This window comes from Takifugu flavidus, chromosome 18, assembly GCF_003711565.1.
Source record: "Takifugu flavidus isolate HTHZ2018 chromosome 18, ASM371156v2, whole genome shotgun sequence".
Lineage (NCBI taxonomy): Eukaryota > Metazoa > Chordata > Actinopteri > Tetraodontiformes > Tetraodontidae > Takifugu > Takifugu flavidus.
In genome coordinates, this window is record NC_079537.1 from 8054305 (window position 1) to 8072171 (window position 17867).

At 45.5% G+C, this 17867-nt stretch overlaps 2 protein-coding genes across 5 annotated transcripts in view; one reads left to right on the forward strand and one right to left on the reverse strand.

The window, feature by feature from the left end:
• Positions 1-17867, reverse strand: part of LOC130514852 (mitochondrial import inner membrane translocase subunit tim16-like) — a 65381-nt gene that overhangs the window by 16758 nt on the left and 30756 nt on the right. The window lies entirely within an intron of this gene.
• vasnb (vasorin b) lies at positions 1554-17243 on the forward strand. Of its 3 annotated transcripts, none has more exons than XM_057014671.1 (3): positions 1554-1837; positions 6051-6111; positions 13520-17243. In XM_057014671.1, exon 3 carries the CDS (start codon positions 13553-13555, stop codon positions 15605-15607), a length of 2055 nt encoding a protein of 684 aa, XP_056870651.1. In that variant the 5' UTR covers positions 1554-1837; positions 6051-6111; positions 13520-13552; the 3' UTR covers positions 15608-17243. The 3 variants fall into 3 exon arrangements, with proteins under 3 accessions (XP_056870651.1, XP_056870653.1, XP_056870652.1); XM_057014672.1 differs by lacking the exon at positions 1554-1837 and adding an exon at positions 1859-2005; XM_057014673.1 differs by lacking the exon at positions 6051-6111 and having other exon boundaries at positions 1570-1837.

The window sequence follows — 17867 nt, forward strand, 5'->3', positions numbered from 1 at the left end:
TTAAGTCAAACTTTGTCTTCCTGAGCTAGAAACACTGGTTGGTCTTTTCTTGTTGTCGCCCGCCTGAACTTCTGCTCATCGAGAGACAAAACGCACAGAACAACACAGCAGACCCACAACGAACCACAGGTCAAACAAAGACACGCGCTCGTCCTACTCAACAGACGGGACAGGGAGAAGCGTGAGTGTGTCTGCAATTTGTCTCAACCAAAACGGGTGAATATGAATGATGGGAATAAATAAAACGCTTAACCCCCCCACACACACATCTGAGGAAACAGACGAGTGTGAACTCAATCAATCATCAACAATAATGCAGATAAAATCAATACATGTGTGGGGAGGGGGGGTCATCATCACTGGAGGCTGGAGATATGGTGGGAAAACAGAAAGTGATTAAAGCCAGTTAAACAAATATTTAGGCGTGATTTGGCATGCATGCAATCAGTGTCTTCGAGTAAATCGAATCAAATCTGGAACAAGAAGAAAGGAGCGCAAGTTGGGCGCCAGAATGTGAAGAAATGTATTTCTGGGAAAAGTGACGTGAACGGAAAAGCTGCAAAAGTTTCAGTCTTCAAACTCTGGTCATCTTTCAGCAAGCTGAGAAGGAGGGCACTCATTTACGGCGCTGCCTGTGTGCCATTGAGCAACAGGCAACCGTGAGACTTCCAGAGCGTGTTCCACACCATCGGAGGAGCAAAACTTAGCACGTGTTCCTGTTAGCTTGCAGTCACTGCGAGCAAATCTTTACTGACCAGACCAGTAAAGAGGGTAATAATTGGATTTATTTAAGTACAGAGAATTCAATAAATATATGTGAATGAATTAAAGATAATAGGGTTTTAATTGTAGCCGAAATTTGCTTGTTCACCCCAGTTTCATCCTTAACTGTATCCAGGACGGTGGTAATGGGGGGAAGGGGGTGGGGGTGTGTGGGGGGTGTCGCATCTGGAACCTGGAGGATGTGCGTGAAACCATTTCTCTATTCCTGCAATTTACTGTGATGCTTTACAGATGTTGCCAGTCGTGCACATGTGTGTGGAATCAATTCGACAGAACCTCGGGTGGTGTGTATGTGTGTAAGTGTGTGTGAAAGCCACGTGCAGCTATCTGCAAGTGAAGTGAACAAAAAACACAAGCCTGGTTGAAAGTTGCTGAAAGTGTTAGAAACCGGCAGCTTTCAGTTGTTCAGTCAGAATCTGCAGCTAAAAGTGAGGAACTCTTCACCTCTGTTGGACCTGGACAACAATCACAGGCGCTAAGGCGCCACTCTGCATCCTCGGGGTGTCACAACTCAACAGTTTCATGAAAACTGTGCCCTGAAAACGCACAGCTAAAACGGAACTGAGTCGAACTCCGGCAGCAGTCCAATTAGTAAGAAATTACCGTACCTGTCAAATAAAACACAACCGCCATCTTTGAGCAAACACGCAGGTGAGAATGAAGACATCCAACTGAAAGGAGGTTGGGACGCTGCAAGGTGAGCTGCTGCAGCTCTCCAGCGTGTGTCACCCGCTCCTCCTCTCCTCCTCTCCTCCCTCCCACCCCGGAGCCTCCACTCTCCGCCGAGCTCACAATAAAGCGCTTTCTGTCCACGGACTCGGCACTTGCGCGCATTCCTTGACGTGGAGGTTCGCGAACCTCTCCGAGGATTCAACGACGAGCGTTCGTTCATCACTTTAATGTGCTCGCGGAAACTTTTTTAAGAGCGAGGGAGACCGAGTTGGGGGGTGGGGGAGGACGACGAAAAAGTCGCAAGTCTGGAGTTTATCGGCGAACTTTTCTTTTTGGATAAAGCCGGAGCGCCGCTGCGCTCGCAGCCACCTGGAAGCACAGGGTAAGAGTGTTCTCTGTTCTGGGCTTATCAGGTCCCGGTAAACGTTTGAAACTGTTCAGGAGTGAACGATCAACATGCGCAAAGACACGTCAACGGAGCTGTCACGACAAGAAAGGGAGCTTTTTAACTGACTGCAAGCAAATCCAGACCGGCGGCGTTTCTGTCACTGTAGGTGTTACGCACGTTTCTATGTTTTCAACCTACTATTCTATTTTATCACAACAAAGTTAAGTTAAAAAGCACACGCGCGGCATTAGTTTGAAACATAAAATAATCCGTGAAACATAAAATAGAATTCTTCGAATTTTATTTAACGCATGTCGGATTTTATCGCGGATATCTGCGCCACTAATGTTCAAATACTGGCATTAGAACAAAGGTAATCTGGCACTGAAGAGTGCTAATATGTGCAAACCAGCCGTCGGGGCGGTAATGAGGCGAGCTGGTGCTGAACCGCAGCGCGCACGCACGGAGCCGCGCGTCCAGACCGCACCGATCCGCAGTGGATCCCGCAGCCGCACCGGAGGAAGCGCCGATGCGCAAGTTCGACCGGGCTTGATGTGGAAGTCGAATTAATAACTCCATCATTTGGTTTTTAGACCGCAGTTCCTGAACAGATCATCCACAAATCCCAAAGTGCGGAAAAGGCTTCAGCCTGACTTCAGCAGTGTAGGTTGCGATATTAAAAATAATCTCAAACAGTAAATTACGAAGCTGCTGAGTTATTTACAACCAAACGATACCCCGAGGACAGAGAACCGCTGGATTAGACGCTCCTGCCAGAGTTCAGAGTGATTGATGCTCCGCCAATATTAAAACTGAATGGTTAGACAATATATTCTAACCATATATAATGAATGGAAACAAGACACAGTGTTCAACACAAACTAAAGTTGAACAACCAGCACAGTGACGGTGAAGAGCTGGTGACTGAGCGCAGCGGCTCAGACTTTAACCGCTCAAATCATAGAAGCATCAATTTGTATTTATGCAAATGTGCTGCTGAGAAATGAGTGAATATTAAAAAGATCTTTTAATTCGCCATGGAATCCTTAAAAGACAGCCATCCACCCGCTTCTTTCTTTCCAAATATGACTGTAACATCAGCTGTGAGGCTGAAGCGGCGACATTTCCCAAGACGTCCCACCAAAAGTTTGAGGCTTTAAGGTGCTTAATCCGTGTTAGGACATTCCTCCGACTCCTGCTCCCCCTTCCATTCATCATACAGATGTTTCACTCCATAACGAAGGAGAAGAGTAAAGTAACTTTTCCTCCAAGTGATGTAAGCGGCGATGCAGCCGATGGCCCCACTATTAACTCGTACACCGTTCTGCTGCTTGTTTCTTCACTGCATGTTTCCTCCAAGGCTGTCATTATGCTGTAGAAGAAGCTACCGGGTCACTGACGGCTTATAGTTGTGGTAATTGGTTTATATTAGGCTGCCAGACACAGAGGACCAGCCACAGGTGGCCAATTATCAATTGCTAATGTGGAGAAGTTTCTGGCTGGATGGATCTGACGCTTACAGGACACCCGTGTGACTGTTACTGGGGTTATTTCTAATGCGCGCAGCTCTGCAGTGCTGCCTTCGACTGCACACAGCAGGCTGTGGCGTTTGTACATTCATTAGTGGACATTAAACCAACTCTCCCTGCATGTGGACAAACGATGAAAGATGGTTCTTGATGTGCGTGACCCCCCACTATGATGTAAATAATTTGCAGTTTGTCTGACTGAATCAGAGTGGCGTGATGATCGGCACCCTTGAGGAGGCCACACATGCAGCCGTGGTGTTTACGCATGCTTGCTTCGTGGTAGCGGACTTTATTGCGCAACTTATGGTGACACTGTGATGTGATGTGCGACGCAGTAGCATGCTGTGGGAATTATCTTCGTCCTTCAGGACACGTTGTGCCTTAGATGCTGGTGTGTGGATGGAAGGCATGACTGAGACAGAGGTCACAAAGGCAATTTTCAAACAATTACTATGACGGCAAAGATGAGACCACAGGACTCTGTTTACCAGGGTTCTATCAGAACCAAAACCAAACAAAAAAATAAAGTTTAGCCTGCAGGAATTCCTCATCCACTTCCAAATACGTATTGTTCCCAGTTGCGGTCTTTCAATTGTTGTTATTTACCAGAATACAGACTGAACGCTGCCATTTTCTTTCTCAAAACAAGCCTTGGAGCTCAGTTTTGTACCAATTAGAGGCTACGCTGAACTATCTAAGCCTCTGCATTGGAGGGATTAGAGGGTTAAAAGTCAGGTGCTGAAACAAGGAGGCCTGGTGAAGGGAGGAGTGAAGGAAAAAGGAGGGATGGGAGAGCAGCCTTCACGCAGCGGGCAGACAGAATGGAGTCGACAGGGGAGAAAATGGGAACAAGTGTGTGAATATGTGTGAGATGGAGGGAGCAGGAAAGAGTTTGTATGAGAGCAGCAGCATCTAATGTAGATGTGTCACACATAAAAGCCCCCGCCACACACATCAATGCTGACCCAGAGGTATGCAGAGACCAACCCCATCCCTGACGCCTGCCAAGTTAAACTGAGGACGAGTCTGCCGACGAAGCCAAATGATGCTTTCAGAAGAACCACTTCAAAATCAGGCATAAATAAAAACACACGGGCGATGGGATCTGAAGGCTCGGGAGCGCCCCAGCTTGAGCTCAGACCCCGAATAACCCCTGACGTGCACATCTACTGGCACGAACGCTTGCTGTCGTCGCATTTTGACAGCAAAAAGTGCCTCAAAATTAGTATAAAACCTCGACATCGGCTTTGCATTTAAAAAAAAAAAGAAATCCCCCAAACTCTTTTAGCCGCCCCGTGGATGTTTGAGGACAGGAGTGGGGTGAGAGACAGATGGGGAATGAGTGAGGAGACAGGATGAGAGGGAGGAAGCTCATCCCAGAAAGCCACCACAAATTGCTAGATCTCAGTGAGTCCATAAAAAAAGAGAGAAGGGTTCTTAATCTCAGGCTGTAATTACCACTGTTCAGCACTGTAATTAGGAAACGAGCCTTGAACCAGATATTGTGGGGTAAGAGGAACGCGAGGGGCTCGCACAGCCATACCTGCACCATGTGATCAAAGTCAGACGCCGCACGGGCGAATCACAGATGGAGAGGAAGGTCGTCTGCTTTGACAATCAAAAGAACTTTAATGCTGATTCTTTTCCTGCCACAGCCAATGAAACCTGATGTCTTTATCAGATAGCTGGATACCACCAATCGGCTTAAATCTGTAACTCAGTGGTGAGTGACAGGGCCACAAGTTTAAGCTTGTCATACTATATGGACAAAGAGCGTATGAAGTCGAGAGGCGCACCTCGAGCGCTACACGCACCTTGTTTATTCCAACCGGGCAGGTTTACAGGGTTTGACTAAACGGTTGTCAGGTTATAATTTGTCAAAATTGACAGCTCAACTCGGCCTCCCCAACGTGACTCTGGCCCTATAAATGCTCTGAAATGCCCAATGCCTGTGTTTGGGTGGACACAGGTGAATAAAGCGAGGGAAAATTGCAGCAGCCCATGCAAATTAAAGACCAAATGTCCTGTGGGAAGATGCGGAAGAGGCAGCACAAAAGCGCTAAAAGGTGCACATGAGGAGAACATTGCTGATGACAGTTTTAGCCTCTTTGCCGATACTCGGCTCCCGGCAACAACATGCATCAGGGGGAGATTTGGGTGTGAAACCTGTCACGTCTGATCCCAACAACTCATAACATGATAGATAGAAAGATACTATTTAAATTGTGAGTAATTGACTTGACACGTGGGGAGGATGCAGCCAGACACGTGGCTGCGTGAGCCACAATGAAATGTAAAGTAGTTCACCTCACATGACCTTTGTTGATCTCCAGAGAAGATCAGGAGGGTGAAACTCAATCTTGCAGAACACACTAGAAACCAGGCTATAAACGTGGCACAACACACACACGCGATACCACAGACTGAGAAACTGACAGAGGGAAGAGTGGTTGGCCTGCATTCTTCCCCTGCCGCTCGCTAATACTCCTGTGTTGCCACACAGCCTGCCGGCACTCAGCACGCTCCCGCACACAGCTGGAATCCGACCAATTAACGACAAAATAACTTCCTGTTTTGCATGGAGGCTGTTAATGTTACGCAGCAGGGCTGTAAGTTCTGAGCGTAAAAAGACGTGAGCAAAATGAGCAGGCTAACGGGTACTATTGTTTCAATTCCAGAACAAACAATCTGAACCCAAGAAGAGTGGCGTGGGCATAGAAGCAGAAGCCTCTTCATTGGGTGAGTCCGGTGTTATTAGACGTTAAACGTGATGGCCCTCTACAGAAAGACGTAGCGTCCTGATGTCAGCACCAGCATCGGCCTCCATCACAACACAAACAGGCCTGAGTGACAGGAGTGTGAGATGACTCATCAGAACTAGTTTTGATGTCAGTAGATAACACATTTTTAGACTATCTGCATCCAAGACTGCAAAACCACACACTGCACGTTATTGTCGCTAACCCCCAACATCCTCCAGTGTAAAAGACCGAATGATATGCAATGTAATCTGATTACAGGGTGTAAAGATATAATCTGCGTTTCTGTGAAAAAATATTTGCCTGATTATGCAGTCTAGTATATTCTGCTGAACTGTTCTAGCACAAAACTACGTATCTCACATAAGCTTGGGTACGATAAACATGTTTTCTGTCCCGTCTGTAACACACACACACACACACACTCTATAGACAAGACTGTAGCACACAGTGGTAGTATCTATTACCTTAATAACCATATAAAGTTATTTTCCTGAGCCTCAGGAAGAGCTCCAAGGTCCTCCCATGAAGGAATTTGTGCATGGTGTGTCTACTTGCTGACTGTAAAATTAATAGCTATTCTGCTAACAGGCTGCAAGTCAGAAAGTTCTGTTTCCAATTCATGTGTTGATTCACTGTTGATTCTTCTGTCTCTTTAAGGTCCTTTGACTGTGACAAATGTGCTTAATTTCCCGCAAATAAATAACCTAAAAGCAAACAGAAAGTCAAACAGTGCTCTAAGATAGTATTATACATGTTTAATTTGCAGTTAATAATGTTAATATTTCTTCATAAATGCAAACAAAGATCTAACGAATGTGGTATGATACAGCAAAAATTCATCCACTACAGAGCCACACAAAGATCCATTGTCTTTGGTGTGTGTGTGTGTGTGTGTGTGTATAACAGGTCAGCTCAGGAATCTGCTCACCTAATGTGTGAGCAAGCGAGCTGGTCTGAAGGAAGAAAACAAAGTATTATTCAGTCTCAGGCTGTGACAGTCAAGCTAAAGACCTCTCCAAATCAGGCGTGTTAGCCGTCCGTTGACATCTCTCCTACATTTGACTGAATCCGTTTATCTCCCTTCATTTCTAATACAGTATGAAAATCTTAACTGGCAATGAAAATGCTAGCGTGACACTTTCAAATCAAAGTCAAATCTACAGTGGAGACGGCCTTGTTCTATGTTGCGTCTTCAACGACGTGAGCAAGTTTAAGTTCTCTACTTTTTTGAAAAAGCACCATTAAAAGTGTGAAACTGTATTATTCTAATGGAAAAACATGGTTTTCTGTTGTTTGAAGATCATTTTTTAAATGTTCTTTGCTTTGGCACCACTCTGATGAAAGCCTCCCATTAACTGACTCTTGACTGACGTTGGGCTCCAACCTGTACATTCATCTGCCTCAGTCACTACCCTCCTCCTCTTTCCTCCTCTCAGCTTGTATGTTTTGGCTATGAGAATCAATCGTGTCGTGCACACCTGCTTCGGGTGAATTCAGGAACAAAGGGTGAATGCTGACGTTTTAATAAGCTGCTGCTGACTGATGTCTCTACATGTGCAAAAATATGTCGGAGTGACTGTTGATGCCTGATGATCCTGTTGGGTATGAATGTGGACTGAGCAGACATTTTGGGGATGATGGGCTGGTAAACAGTCAGCTAAGGGGGTAAATACAGGGGCACCTGAGGCCAAGGAGGACGGGGAGGGAGGCAGTCACTGTTGGGGGGTGTTCAAACCGTGTAGCTTGACGGCTGGTCTTCCAGAGAGCCTCCTCAGTGGTGGCATTCATTTCGCAATAAATTCCTTTGTGACAGTGTTATCAGGAGCAACGATCTCCATTTCCCATCCATCTTGTATTCGCAGCACACCTCTTGCTGCTTATCTCTTAATCACAGATAAATGTCCTCGGGCCAGAATGGCAGGAAAAAACTTTATCTCTTATTATGGGGATGTAGTTGTTGTGAGGTCCTGAAAAAGAGGCGACGCTGCCTCATTCCCGCACTCGAAGCTACATTTTCTACTCTCGCAAAGTTTCCAGCCTTACAAACAACAGTTGCATAGTTAACCAAAGGCCCTGAGGGGGCTGTTGTGGCAGGTGAAGGTGACGTACCTCGATCAAATTCCTGTCATACTCTCGTTGGCTGCATGAGCAAACCTGAGCGAGGGGAGGAGCAGTTCAGGACAGCTCGAGACAGTTGTGAGTCAGATTCAAGTGTTGCCTGTCAATCGCCGTGCGTGATACATGCTGTGTATTTTAGCTGTAAGAAACTTGTAAATGGTTAGAGCATGTTCCAGAGATTAGCTGGAAAGATGATCTGTGTGCGCCGGCACACGAGGAGGGAGGCAAATGTGTCACTTGCTGCTGTTTTTTCAGAGCCTGCGTGACACTGTTTGTCTAACAAGGAGAGGCAGCCGCTCAGTGGGTCTGCCTCCCGGCGGCCTGACTCATCGCCAGTCTGTTCTGGTCTCCGGATGAAACCTTTGCCTTTGGAGTGAGCAGCAAACGTGTCAATACACACAGTCAATGCTGTGTTGTCTACCCGCTTCAAGAGTCGCTGTTTGTCACAGCCGGTTGACTTCCAATGAACCTTTCAGTGTTCAAAGTGTGTTGAACTGATTGCGGCGGGGTTGGCGAATACCATCGAAGCATCGTCAGCCGGCCTAACGACGAGTTACGTTATTGCAGTTATGTTGTGAATGTATCACGAGGGCTGGAGTGTGCGCGCCGAGCCTGGCTTGTGGCTGACTGATAAAACTGGTCCATCCAGGTGTTTCTAACTGTGGGTGCACACGCGCGCACACACACACACACGCACACACACAGACACACACACACAGTGCAAACATGTTGCCATCCCCACTCTGGGCCACAGCCTCTCAAATGTTTGTCAAAAGAAGCGAGAAAGAAAGGCTTCCTTTGTGTGTTCTGTTATCCAAGGGACATCCTTTCCCCCCCGGTCATGCTAATATCAACTGTTTTTTTCCTACTTATCTAAGTGTAGCTTGCTGTATATTAAAATAGAAGTAAGAGGCCGTAGGCAGGACGTTTTGCAACTGAAGTGTGACAGATTCAACCCAGCTCAAACAAACTCTGCACTGGAAGCCAGGTCGTACAAACCACAGATGGGTCGGGCCGGACGAGAGGCTTCCTGATGCTTTACTGACTTGCACAGACGCTGACTAAACGGGCTGAACAGAGAAATCTGAAAACAGACGAGTGCTCTGGTGTTTTGAAATGCTGTGCTGGTGTAATCCGAGAATCCTGCAGTTAAGATGTCAGACAGACATCTTTGTGTGTGCAGGAGATGTGACCTGGAGGCTATCCGTCCTGAAGGGTCACAGGGATGGGTGCAGTGATGAAAGCTGGGTGTCAGTGTTGACAGATTTCTGTGCTGAAAGAGGGTCGAGAGCGCTTCTCTCAGGGTCCCTTAAAACAAATTTAAGTCTGGCATCTTCTGCTCGATCTTTTGCATTCTTGAGGAATAAATAAGGAGGAGATGATCCACGCTTCCTCTAGAATTATGGGCTGCCTGCTTGGGGGCAGTGGTTTCCCCCAATCTCACCTGACTCACATCTACCCACGAGGACATATGCTGGAAGCCGCAGGCATCAGCACAGGTTGCATTCGAGGGAAACGGGTTTAGGGTGCCCTGCAGGACTGGAGGAGTCACTAGTTTTAGTGGTGAGGAGCAGTCGGCTTCAGATGTGTGTAACTGGAGCTGGGTGTGTGCCAGTATCAGAGAGGGTCTGTTATCGGGGGATGTCTGTGCAACGGTTAGAAGAGAGGACACGGAGTAGTGAGCAGCGGTGGAAACACTAATCTACAGACTCACCTCTGACCTCTGAGGAGTCACTCTCTGCCTCAGTGGTTTGTCGATGCTATCTGGAATGACTGGTTGGTTTTCTTCTATACCTTCAAAGCCCTCGGGTGTTAATATTTTCACAACGTAGCTCTTCAAGTCCTGTAAAATGTGACCAAGGCAGACCCGAGACACATGTTCCCTATGGTGCTGCAAAGGCCCAGTGTTAGTTCCACTGTTACATTACCCTCCCAGTCACCCCTGGAATGTATATTATGCTCTCTTTCAAGTCCTCCAGCTGCAGTGTCTAATAGTTATACTTCACACTGTCCATATTTGTAGTCCTTGTCAAAACCATAAATCCAGAGAAGAAAGAGCTGCATTTCTCACCACTATCATTTAAACCTAAGAAGCAGAAAGTGTATGGCGGGGAAAGAAAAAGAAGAGATGTAAAGAATGTAAAGAGGACACAGACAAACAGGAACCGTCAGCTGCTTAAGCTGTTAATTCAAATAACAAGCGTCTGACGTCAGCTGTGGCAGAGGTGATGCACAGCGGACATGACTCTAATGGTCTTGTGGTCAGGATAAAATTATCTGAAAGGCCTTGTTTGTTCAACAAATTACACAACGCCAACAGCCCATAATCCCCCCTTCATACCGCTACAAAGCGCAGTAATGATACTGTGGCTTCAAAAGGAGTGTTGTCAATGACAGACACAATAAAATTCCCCTGATTCCAGCAGTGCACCTCTGCCCGTGTTTACATTTGTACTCGGCGGCTTTGTGGAGGTGCAGCGAGTAGTAAACAATGAAATACTTCCTGCCTTCAGCTGACAGAGCTGTCGTTTATAGGCTCATAGTTTGGTGCCTGACTGCTGAAACGGGCCCTCTCGCTCCAGTACTCGTTATCACCGGAGCCGCAGTTGCAAGTCTGTGGTGTTGACAGATGTGAATACATGACCCGGCGCTACTGCGATAAATATAATATTTCATTCTCGTGCACAAAACAAGAATCCTTTAACAGAATTTAAGAGGCCTCTTTAGCAGAAGTATGCACTCTGTAGCGTGCAGCCTTATCACCTTACAGTAAGTTGGCACGGTGCCTCCCTTTAGTCTCTGACTAAACCTTCCGTATTATGCAAGTTCACAGTGACCTACACCCCCCCCTCGCACACACAGATGTACACACACCACATCTAGAGCCACCGTCATGGCCCCCTCCTTTTTGGCCTTCAGTTCTCAAGATAAGAGCTCTTGACGCTTGGCCTGCTGGGATTTAATTGGCAAAGCCCACTTCACCTTCCCAAAGCCAGGTCTTATCCACCTCGGTGCCCCCGCTGACAGAGGCCTGCTTTTGTCTGCACAGTTCCCCCGCTTCTGTTTTCCTTCTCTCTTCATCTTTGGAAAAAATGAATAAAAACTGCGCTAAGGGAGTTCAGGGAAGGAGACAAAGAAAATGCCTTTTTTCTCCTTCCATTTTTGTTTCTTTAGGTTTTCTTTTCAAGGTGATGTTTTTCACTGAAAATACAAAGAGGAACCCACGTTTTTCCCATGTGCTCTTGCTCCTGAAGAAGAAAGAGAATCTGACCAATCAAACTACGATATATCTGCGATCTGGTGGAATTCACAGACTGAACCAGCCCCCACATCAATCCACCTCCCTGCTGTTTCTCCTCCACTTGGGGTTATCAGATGTGCCAGGCCCAGTTTGGAATCGGGCAGATTCAAATAAACATTCTCCTTCAAGGAGCTACAGGAGAGTCACCATGTTGACTTTGAAAGAAAAATACTCTCGGCTTTATCTGCATAGCTCTCTCTGCCTTGATGGTGTTGTATGTTCTGGCTCTAGATCCCAACAGTCATCTCTGACTCCACTTGTAGAACACACCAAGTCAAGTTCCTCCATCTCAGAAAGGAATGAAGTTGGAATTTTGACAACTCTAGATGCAAATTACCACTCTCATACAAAATGCATGCAGTGTTTGCTCTGAACAGGCACCCATTAAAATACACCACTCCCTCCCTGGCGCGTGCGCACACACACACACACACACACACACACACACACACACACACACATTTTGTCTAATGTGATCACTCTACTGTTTAGTTCTGTTTGTTGTTATATGTTTGACCTCATGCTGTTAGGCTACATTCTTACTCTTTTTTGTGTTTCTGGACCAGGTAATGAAATAAACCTTTTCTTGAAGGTTGTTTATGAAAACATCTGGCCGTCCTACGTTGCAGTAATTATCGATTACTTCAACTGAACGTTTTATTCCCCACTGGAGCAAAAACGGGGCACTGGTTCAGGAATTCTTTCCAGGCTCCAGAGGCATTGTCCAAGGATTATCTGCACAGTAACCCACCTGTAAAAGTGAATTCTCCTTCCATTTACACTTTCACCTCAGCTGCCCATTCAGCTGAAGCCACCAGCGATCTGCATCGAATCCCAGCCAGGACAAAACCACCTTTAAGCAGCTTCGCTGTAGTGCTAAACGGCTGCACTTTTTCTGCATGGCTGCCAAAGCTTAGGTACTTTGCTGTGCTGTTAGCAGGTGGTGGAACTAAAGCCTAGACAACTACTTCCTTTAATCAAGCTTCAGTGTTTAAGCAGCATTACTTTATTTTCTTTTGGCTACACACAGAGAAATCTGTGCCACATCTGAATGAGTTTATGCTCCAGAGAAAAAGAAATAAATGACCAGGGAAAGTTTCCAAGGAGGTTTCTATTTCAACAGCAAATGGGGGAAAATATGCTGAAAGAGAAGGGAAATAAATGTAATAGTGCTGGCCTGAAATGATGATGCAGGATCGTTTTACCCGAGTGTACCTTCCAGAATCCCCGATATTCTCTCCAAATAAAATGCCAAACAGTATCTTACCAAATAATACCATTAAAAGATAATTGAGATGACAGAGTGATAAACGAAGCCCGGAAGTTTCATTAAAAAAATATTCCTCATAATAAGAACAAAACTGCTAATTCTTGGATTTTAATGCTTTGAACAGAGATTTTGCTAAAAAGAAAATAATACATTAATACTGTACATTGGAGGGAAAAAAACATGGCTTCAGTACAGTAAAGAAACAGAAATCCAAGGTATGCAGTGCTAGAACAAAATGTTCTGTGTGTCACACATTTTTGGCTTATGATTTAGGTATTTGTGACACCAACAACTGCGCCATTTAAGGCGTTAGATTTAGCTCCCTCAGGGGTTACATTTGAACCACACAACTGCTGGTAGGTGTTATAAATCACACAGGTCTACAAGATCTGCACCACTAGCTGCCTTTCTATAATTCATCAAATGTCAGTGGTAATTTTACCAAAGAACTAGCAGAGCAGAGGAATTATTTGTTTTTTTAAATGTAAGCATTTTAGGGTGCCAGTGCAGTGAAAGAGATCATTCATACTGCCTTTAAAAAGGATACCGTTTCTGAAATGATCCAAAATGATCATTTAAGTTTCTAAAGTTGAAAATGAGCCCCACATGTAACAGCATACTACTGTTGCAGGTTTGGCTTAATGGACTAAAATGATTTCCCGTGTTACTGAAGGAATATGTCTTCTCTTGTTCTAGGTTGAGCAGGGAGACAGAGAGAGATTCAACACCATGAAGGTCCTTCTAAGTCTGCTGGTGCCTTTTCTGCTCTTCTTCATCCTTCCTGATGGCAGCTTATCCAGCAGCTGCCCAAAAGACTGCTCCTGCTCCACACCTGACTCCATCTTATGCTACCAGAGACGCTCCTCGACCATCCCAAAGGGAGTCCCCTCATCCACTCAGAGCCTGTACCTTTTTTCCAATGGAATTGAGGTTTTGAGAAGCGATGACTTTAGTGGCATGGAAAAGCTAGAAATGCTGGACCTCAGTCAGAATAAACTGACTAAACTTCCTGAAAGGGTATTTGAACATTTGACCTCACTGAGAAACCTGGATTTATCATCCAACCTGATCACTCACATTTCAGAGGAATGCTTCCAGGGAATGACGCTGCTCAAACGTCTTTATTTGTATAGTAATCAAATTGAGACCATCCATCCTGCCGCATTTAATGGTTTGGAGCACCTGCTCGAACTCAAACTGCAAGGAAACAAGTTGACATCGTTGCCTGCTCTCGTCATGCCCCAACTTCTGTTGCTGGACCTTCGCTTTAATGTCTTACCCACCTTGGGCCCTTCAGATTTCCAAACTCCAAATTTAGAGTCGCTCAAATTAGGGGGTGTGGGGCTCACTGGCCTGAATGAGGAGCTTATTGGAAACCTAAAGAACCTCCATGAATTAGACATCTCCGAAAACCAACTAAACTCTTTCCCTTCGGTATTAAAAGAGACCCACGGACTCATACACCTCAGCCTGGCTGGGAACCCAATGGGTCCTCTTCAGGTTCAGGACCTTCAGAATCTCGGAGAGCTGCAGGAGTTGGACATTAGTGGCCTTGGCCTACAGGGTCTTTCTGAGGAATTCTCACAGATATTACCCCACCTCAGAAAGCTCACAATAGCAGAGAACCCTTTCAACTGCCTCTGCTCGTTATCATGGTTACCGAGATGGCTCAGAGTCCAGAGCATCACCTTGGAGAGAACAGAAGAGACCCGATGCCATTTCCCACCTGTTAATGCCGGCAAAGTGTTGGAACGGTTGGACCACAGGGATTTCGGCTGCCCTACAACAACTACAGTCACCACTAGTACTGCCAAAACTACCACCACAATGGTTGTTCCTGTTACAACCATCTCAAGTACCACGAGAGAAATTCAAGCCCCCAGAGTGAGTGACAACCCTACGGATGTGGATGATGGTTCTCCCCTGTCTCCTGTCCCAGCGTCCCCCGGAAGCATTGATATAGATATGGAGAAGAATTTTTTCTGTCCCTCTCACACTTGTTTGAATGGAGGAACATGTCATTTGGACCAGTATGGTCAGGTTGTGTGTAACTGTCCTCAGGGCACCTCTGGCTTGTACTGTGAAATCGAAGATCATCACCCACCTTCACCAACAGATGCTGAATTCCCCATGGCAACTGTCGGTGTGGAAACATCAGAAATTAGCTCACATCAAGCCACAGCGACCTCAATCCTGTTGGACCTTCACCGTTACATTGAAATGCGTCCTTACATCCGGGGAATCCGCCTGACATATCGGAATCTTTACGGGCCAGACCGCAGACCAATTCAGCTGAGTCTACCAGCATCCTTCCCAGAGTACAGACTCAGAGGACTGAAGCCCAACTCCACCTATGCTGTGTGTGTCAGTCCACTTGGTGCCCCTAGCGACATGGACCGCGTCTGCACTGAGGCTGAAACGGCAGCTGAAACCATCAGGGGGCCTGATGCACGGTTTGATGACCAGAAGTTCACCACAATGCTGATGCCAGCAATTGCAATCCTGCTACTGTTGGCCCTCATAGCAGTAACAGTTGGAGTAGTATGCTATGTTCGCAGAAAGAGGGCCAAGGGTCACCTGGACCTGGACTGTGAGCCCTCTCAACAAGAGATAGACAGTGTAAAAGCTGGCCTGGACAATGGGGCACTGCCTCAGAAACAGCCTCAACTTATGATCCCTGAACCCGCTGTTCAGAATGGGAACCTGGAATACGAGGTGCTGCTGCTACAGGAACACTGCACGGCAAACAACAACACATCTTCCCACAAACCCTCCTACTTTTGACACTCCGGTTCACTCCCCGATGACACAGAGCAGCAACTATTTTGTGATAAAGGAGAACTCCAGCAAAAATGACCAAAGGGTAAACGCCCTCCAGCTGTCTCAGTAGACATTAAACAAATCAGCTTTTACGCTTTAAGAAGCATCAAAAGTGCCTCTACTTCGATTTCATGCACACGTTGTGTCAGTAATATTTATTTTCTCACATTGCTGGACAAATCAGCTCTCAAGCCGTGTGGCTGGGACTGATCATGGGTTGTCATTTTTCTAGAGGGTCCTAGAGGGACCTGTGGACAGACTACCCATTTTCTATGTTTATAAAGGTGTGTGCACTGAAATGGGGCTGCACTGCCTTCTGCCATCACACCTAAAGACTATCAGCAATTATTTTTGCTGCACATTGTATCGCCTTGGTATTCGTCCAGAGAGATCAGCATTTGTTGTGAATGACCCCAAATGAAGTCATGCAGAGAAAATGGCTGATGCTTTTTTATTGATTTTGTAGCAGAAAAAAACTTGTCTTCTCTTTTTTTAATGTATGTTTTTATACTTGTGGGAGTTTTTTTTTTGGTGTGTGTGTGTGTGGGGGGGGGGTTACTGTGCAAAACGTGCCCTCTGCACCCCCACCTCTTGTGACTAACAGACAAAAAAGCAGCTTAAAATCTTTGAAGATTAAAACATGTTTGGTACCAGCGAAGTCAATCAGAGAGCTTTGCCACCAGAGTGTCAGACAGTCTGAGTAGATGTGAGTCCGGAGAGACTCGAGACTAAATCCCCCTTCTTGTTTCTAAAGTCCTGAGGGTGTTTAACCATCACAAAGCGAGAAGGTAAGTAGGATTATAGAAGGTAGAGGGGGAAGCACTTGACTGAAACCCTTCTGTTTTAGTGCTGCACTGAGTTTCAGCCAGTTAAGAGTTTGCTGTGAGTTAGCATTCACCTGTTTAAACTACACCAAAAAATACAATCCAAAAAACTTTTCACGAATAACAACTTTTATAAAAAACAAATGCATATTCCAGAGTCTACAAAAATGGAAACACAAAGAAATATTGTTGTCTGTTCAACTGAGTCTATGGAAAACACAGAGGGGACAAAGAGGCATCCAAATGGGTTTTGAGAAATAAAGAGGACAGACAAGCTCAAAGTAACCTTTTGTTTGTGTGTGTGCGTGCATGTGTGTGTGTGTGTGTGTGTGTGTGTGTGTGCATCTGTTGACATCAGTGATAATGCAAGCACATGTTCTGTCTTGTGCAAAGAACTGCAGACATCAGGTTACTATCAGCTATCCCCTGCATGCCACAGAAACACAAACACACCACACACACACACACACACACACACACACACCACCCTACTTAAAGGGAAACACACCAAAGACACATATCCAACTGTCTACACAATCACCAGTCCGGTTATAAAATATAAATGACCCACAAAAATTAAGTTGAATAACATCACAACTGGAAATTGTGTATAAAAAAATATTACATTGGAGATAAATAAAATATTTTCAGTGTGACTGTCTTTACATTTTCCCTGTTTATTTTGGGAAGCGCTTGTTATTTGTTGTGTCTTTTGTAAGTCTGTGAATATATTTGTACAAAAAGTAATATTATCAATAAAAGACCAACAAAAACCACGGTGTTGCTTTTTTTCTTCTAAAAGGAAGACATTGTATAAGAGGGTCAGGCTGATGTTTATCATTAACTTTACCATCTTTCAACCCATCAGCCAGGTAAAAGGATCAAAGAGCCGGAGGAAAAATATCAGATCTGACGTGAGAGTGGCTTCCCCGGGGTGGAGATCTGTGCTTTTAACTCAGGGAAATCTATACCTGAATGAGTATTTAAGCTTTGCAATGAATTAATGTAACACAATGTGAACTTCTGCCAAACAGGAAAGTCCAGTTGATCATTAATGTGACTAGGATTTATCCCGAGGGAGCTCGACATGTATGTTTGAACATTCACTCACAGCTACGTGTGTCAACCCGATGAGTAGTGCTACAGTTGTGTCTGCCTCTCTACAAAACTTCTGAGGTGACTTTAATTTAGTGAATAAATAGTTACCTCGACTCATGTTGTCAGCTTGCCCGTTTCATTTAAGTGACCTCATTTAACCTCCAACGGTTTATTAGCTCCTGACAACATTTACTGTTCAGTGGGTTTTGGAATTCTACCTGACCATTAGGAAGCTGGAAGCAACATGGAAATTAGAATTATGGCCTGAAAGAAGGTAATTAGCAGATAAAACCACTGGGACT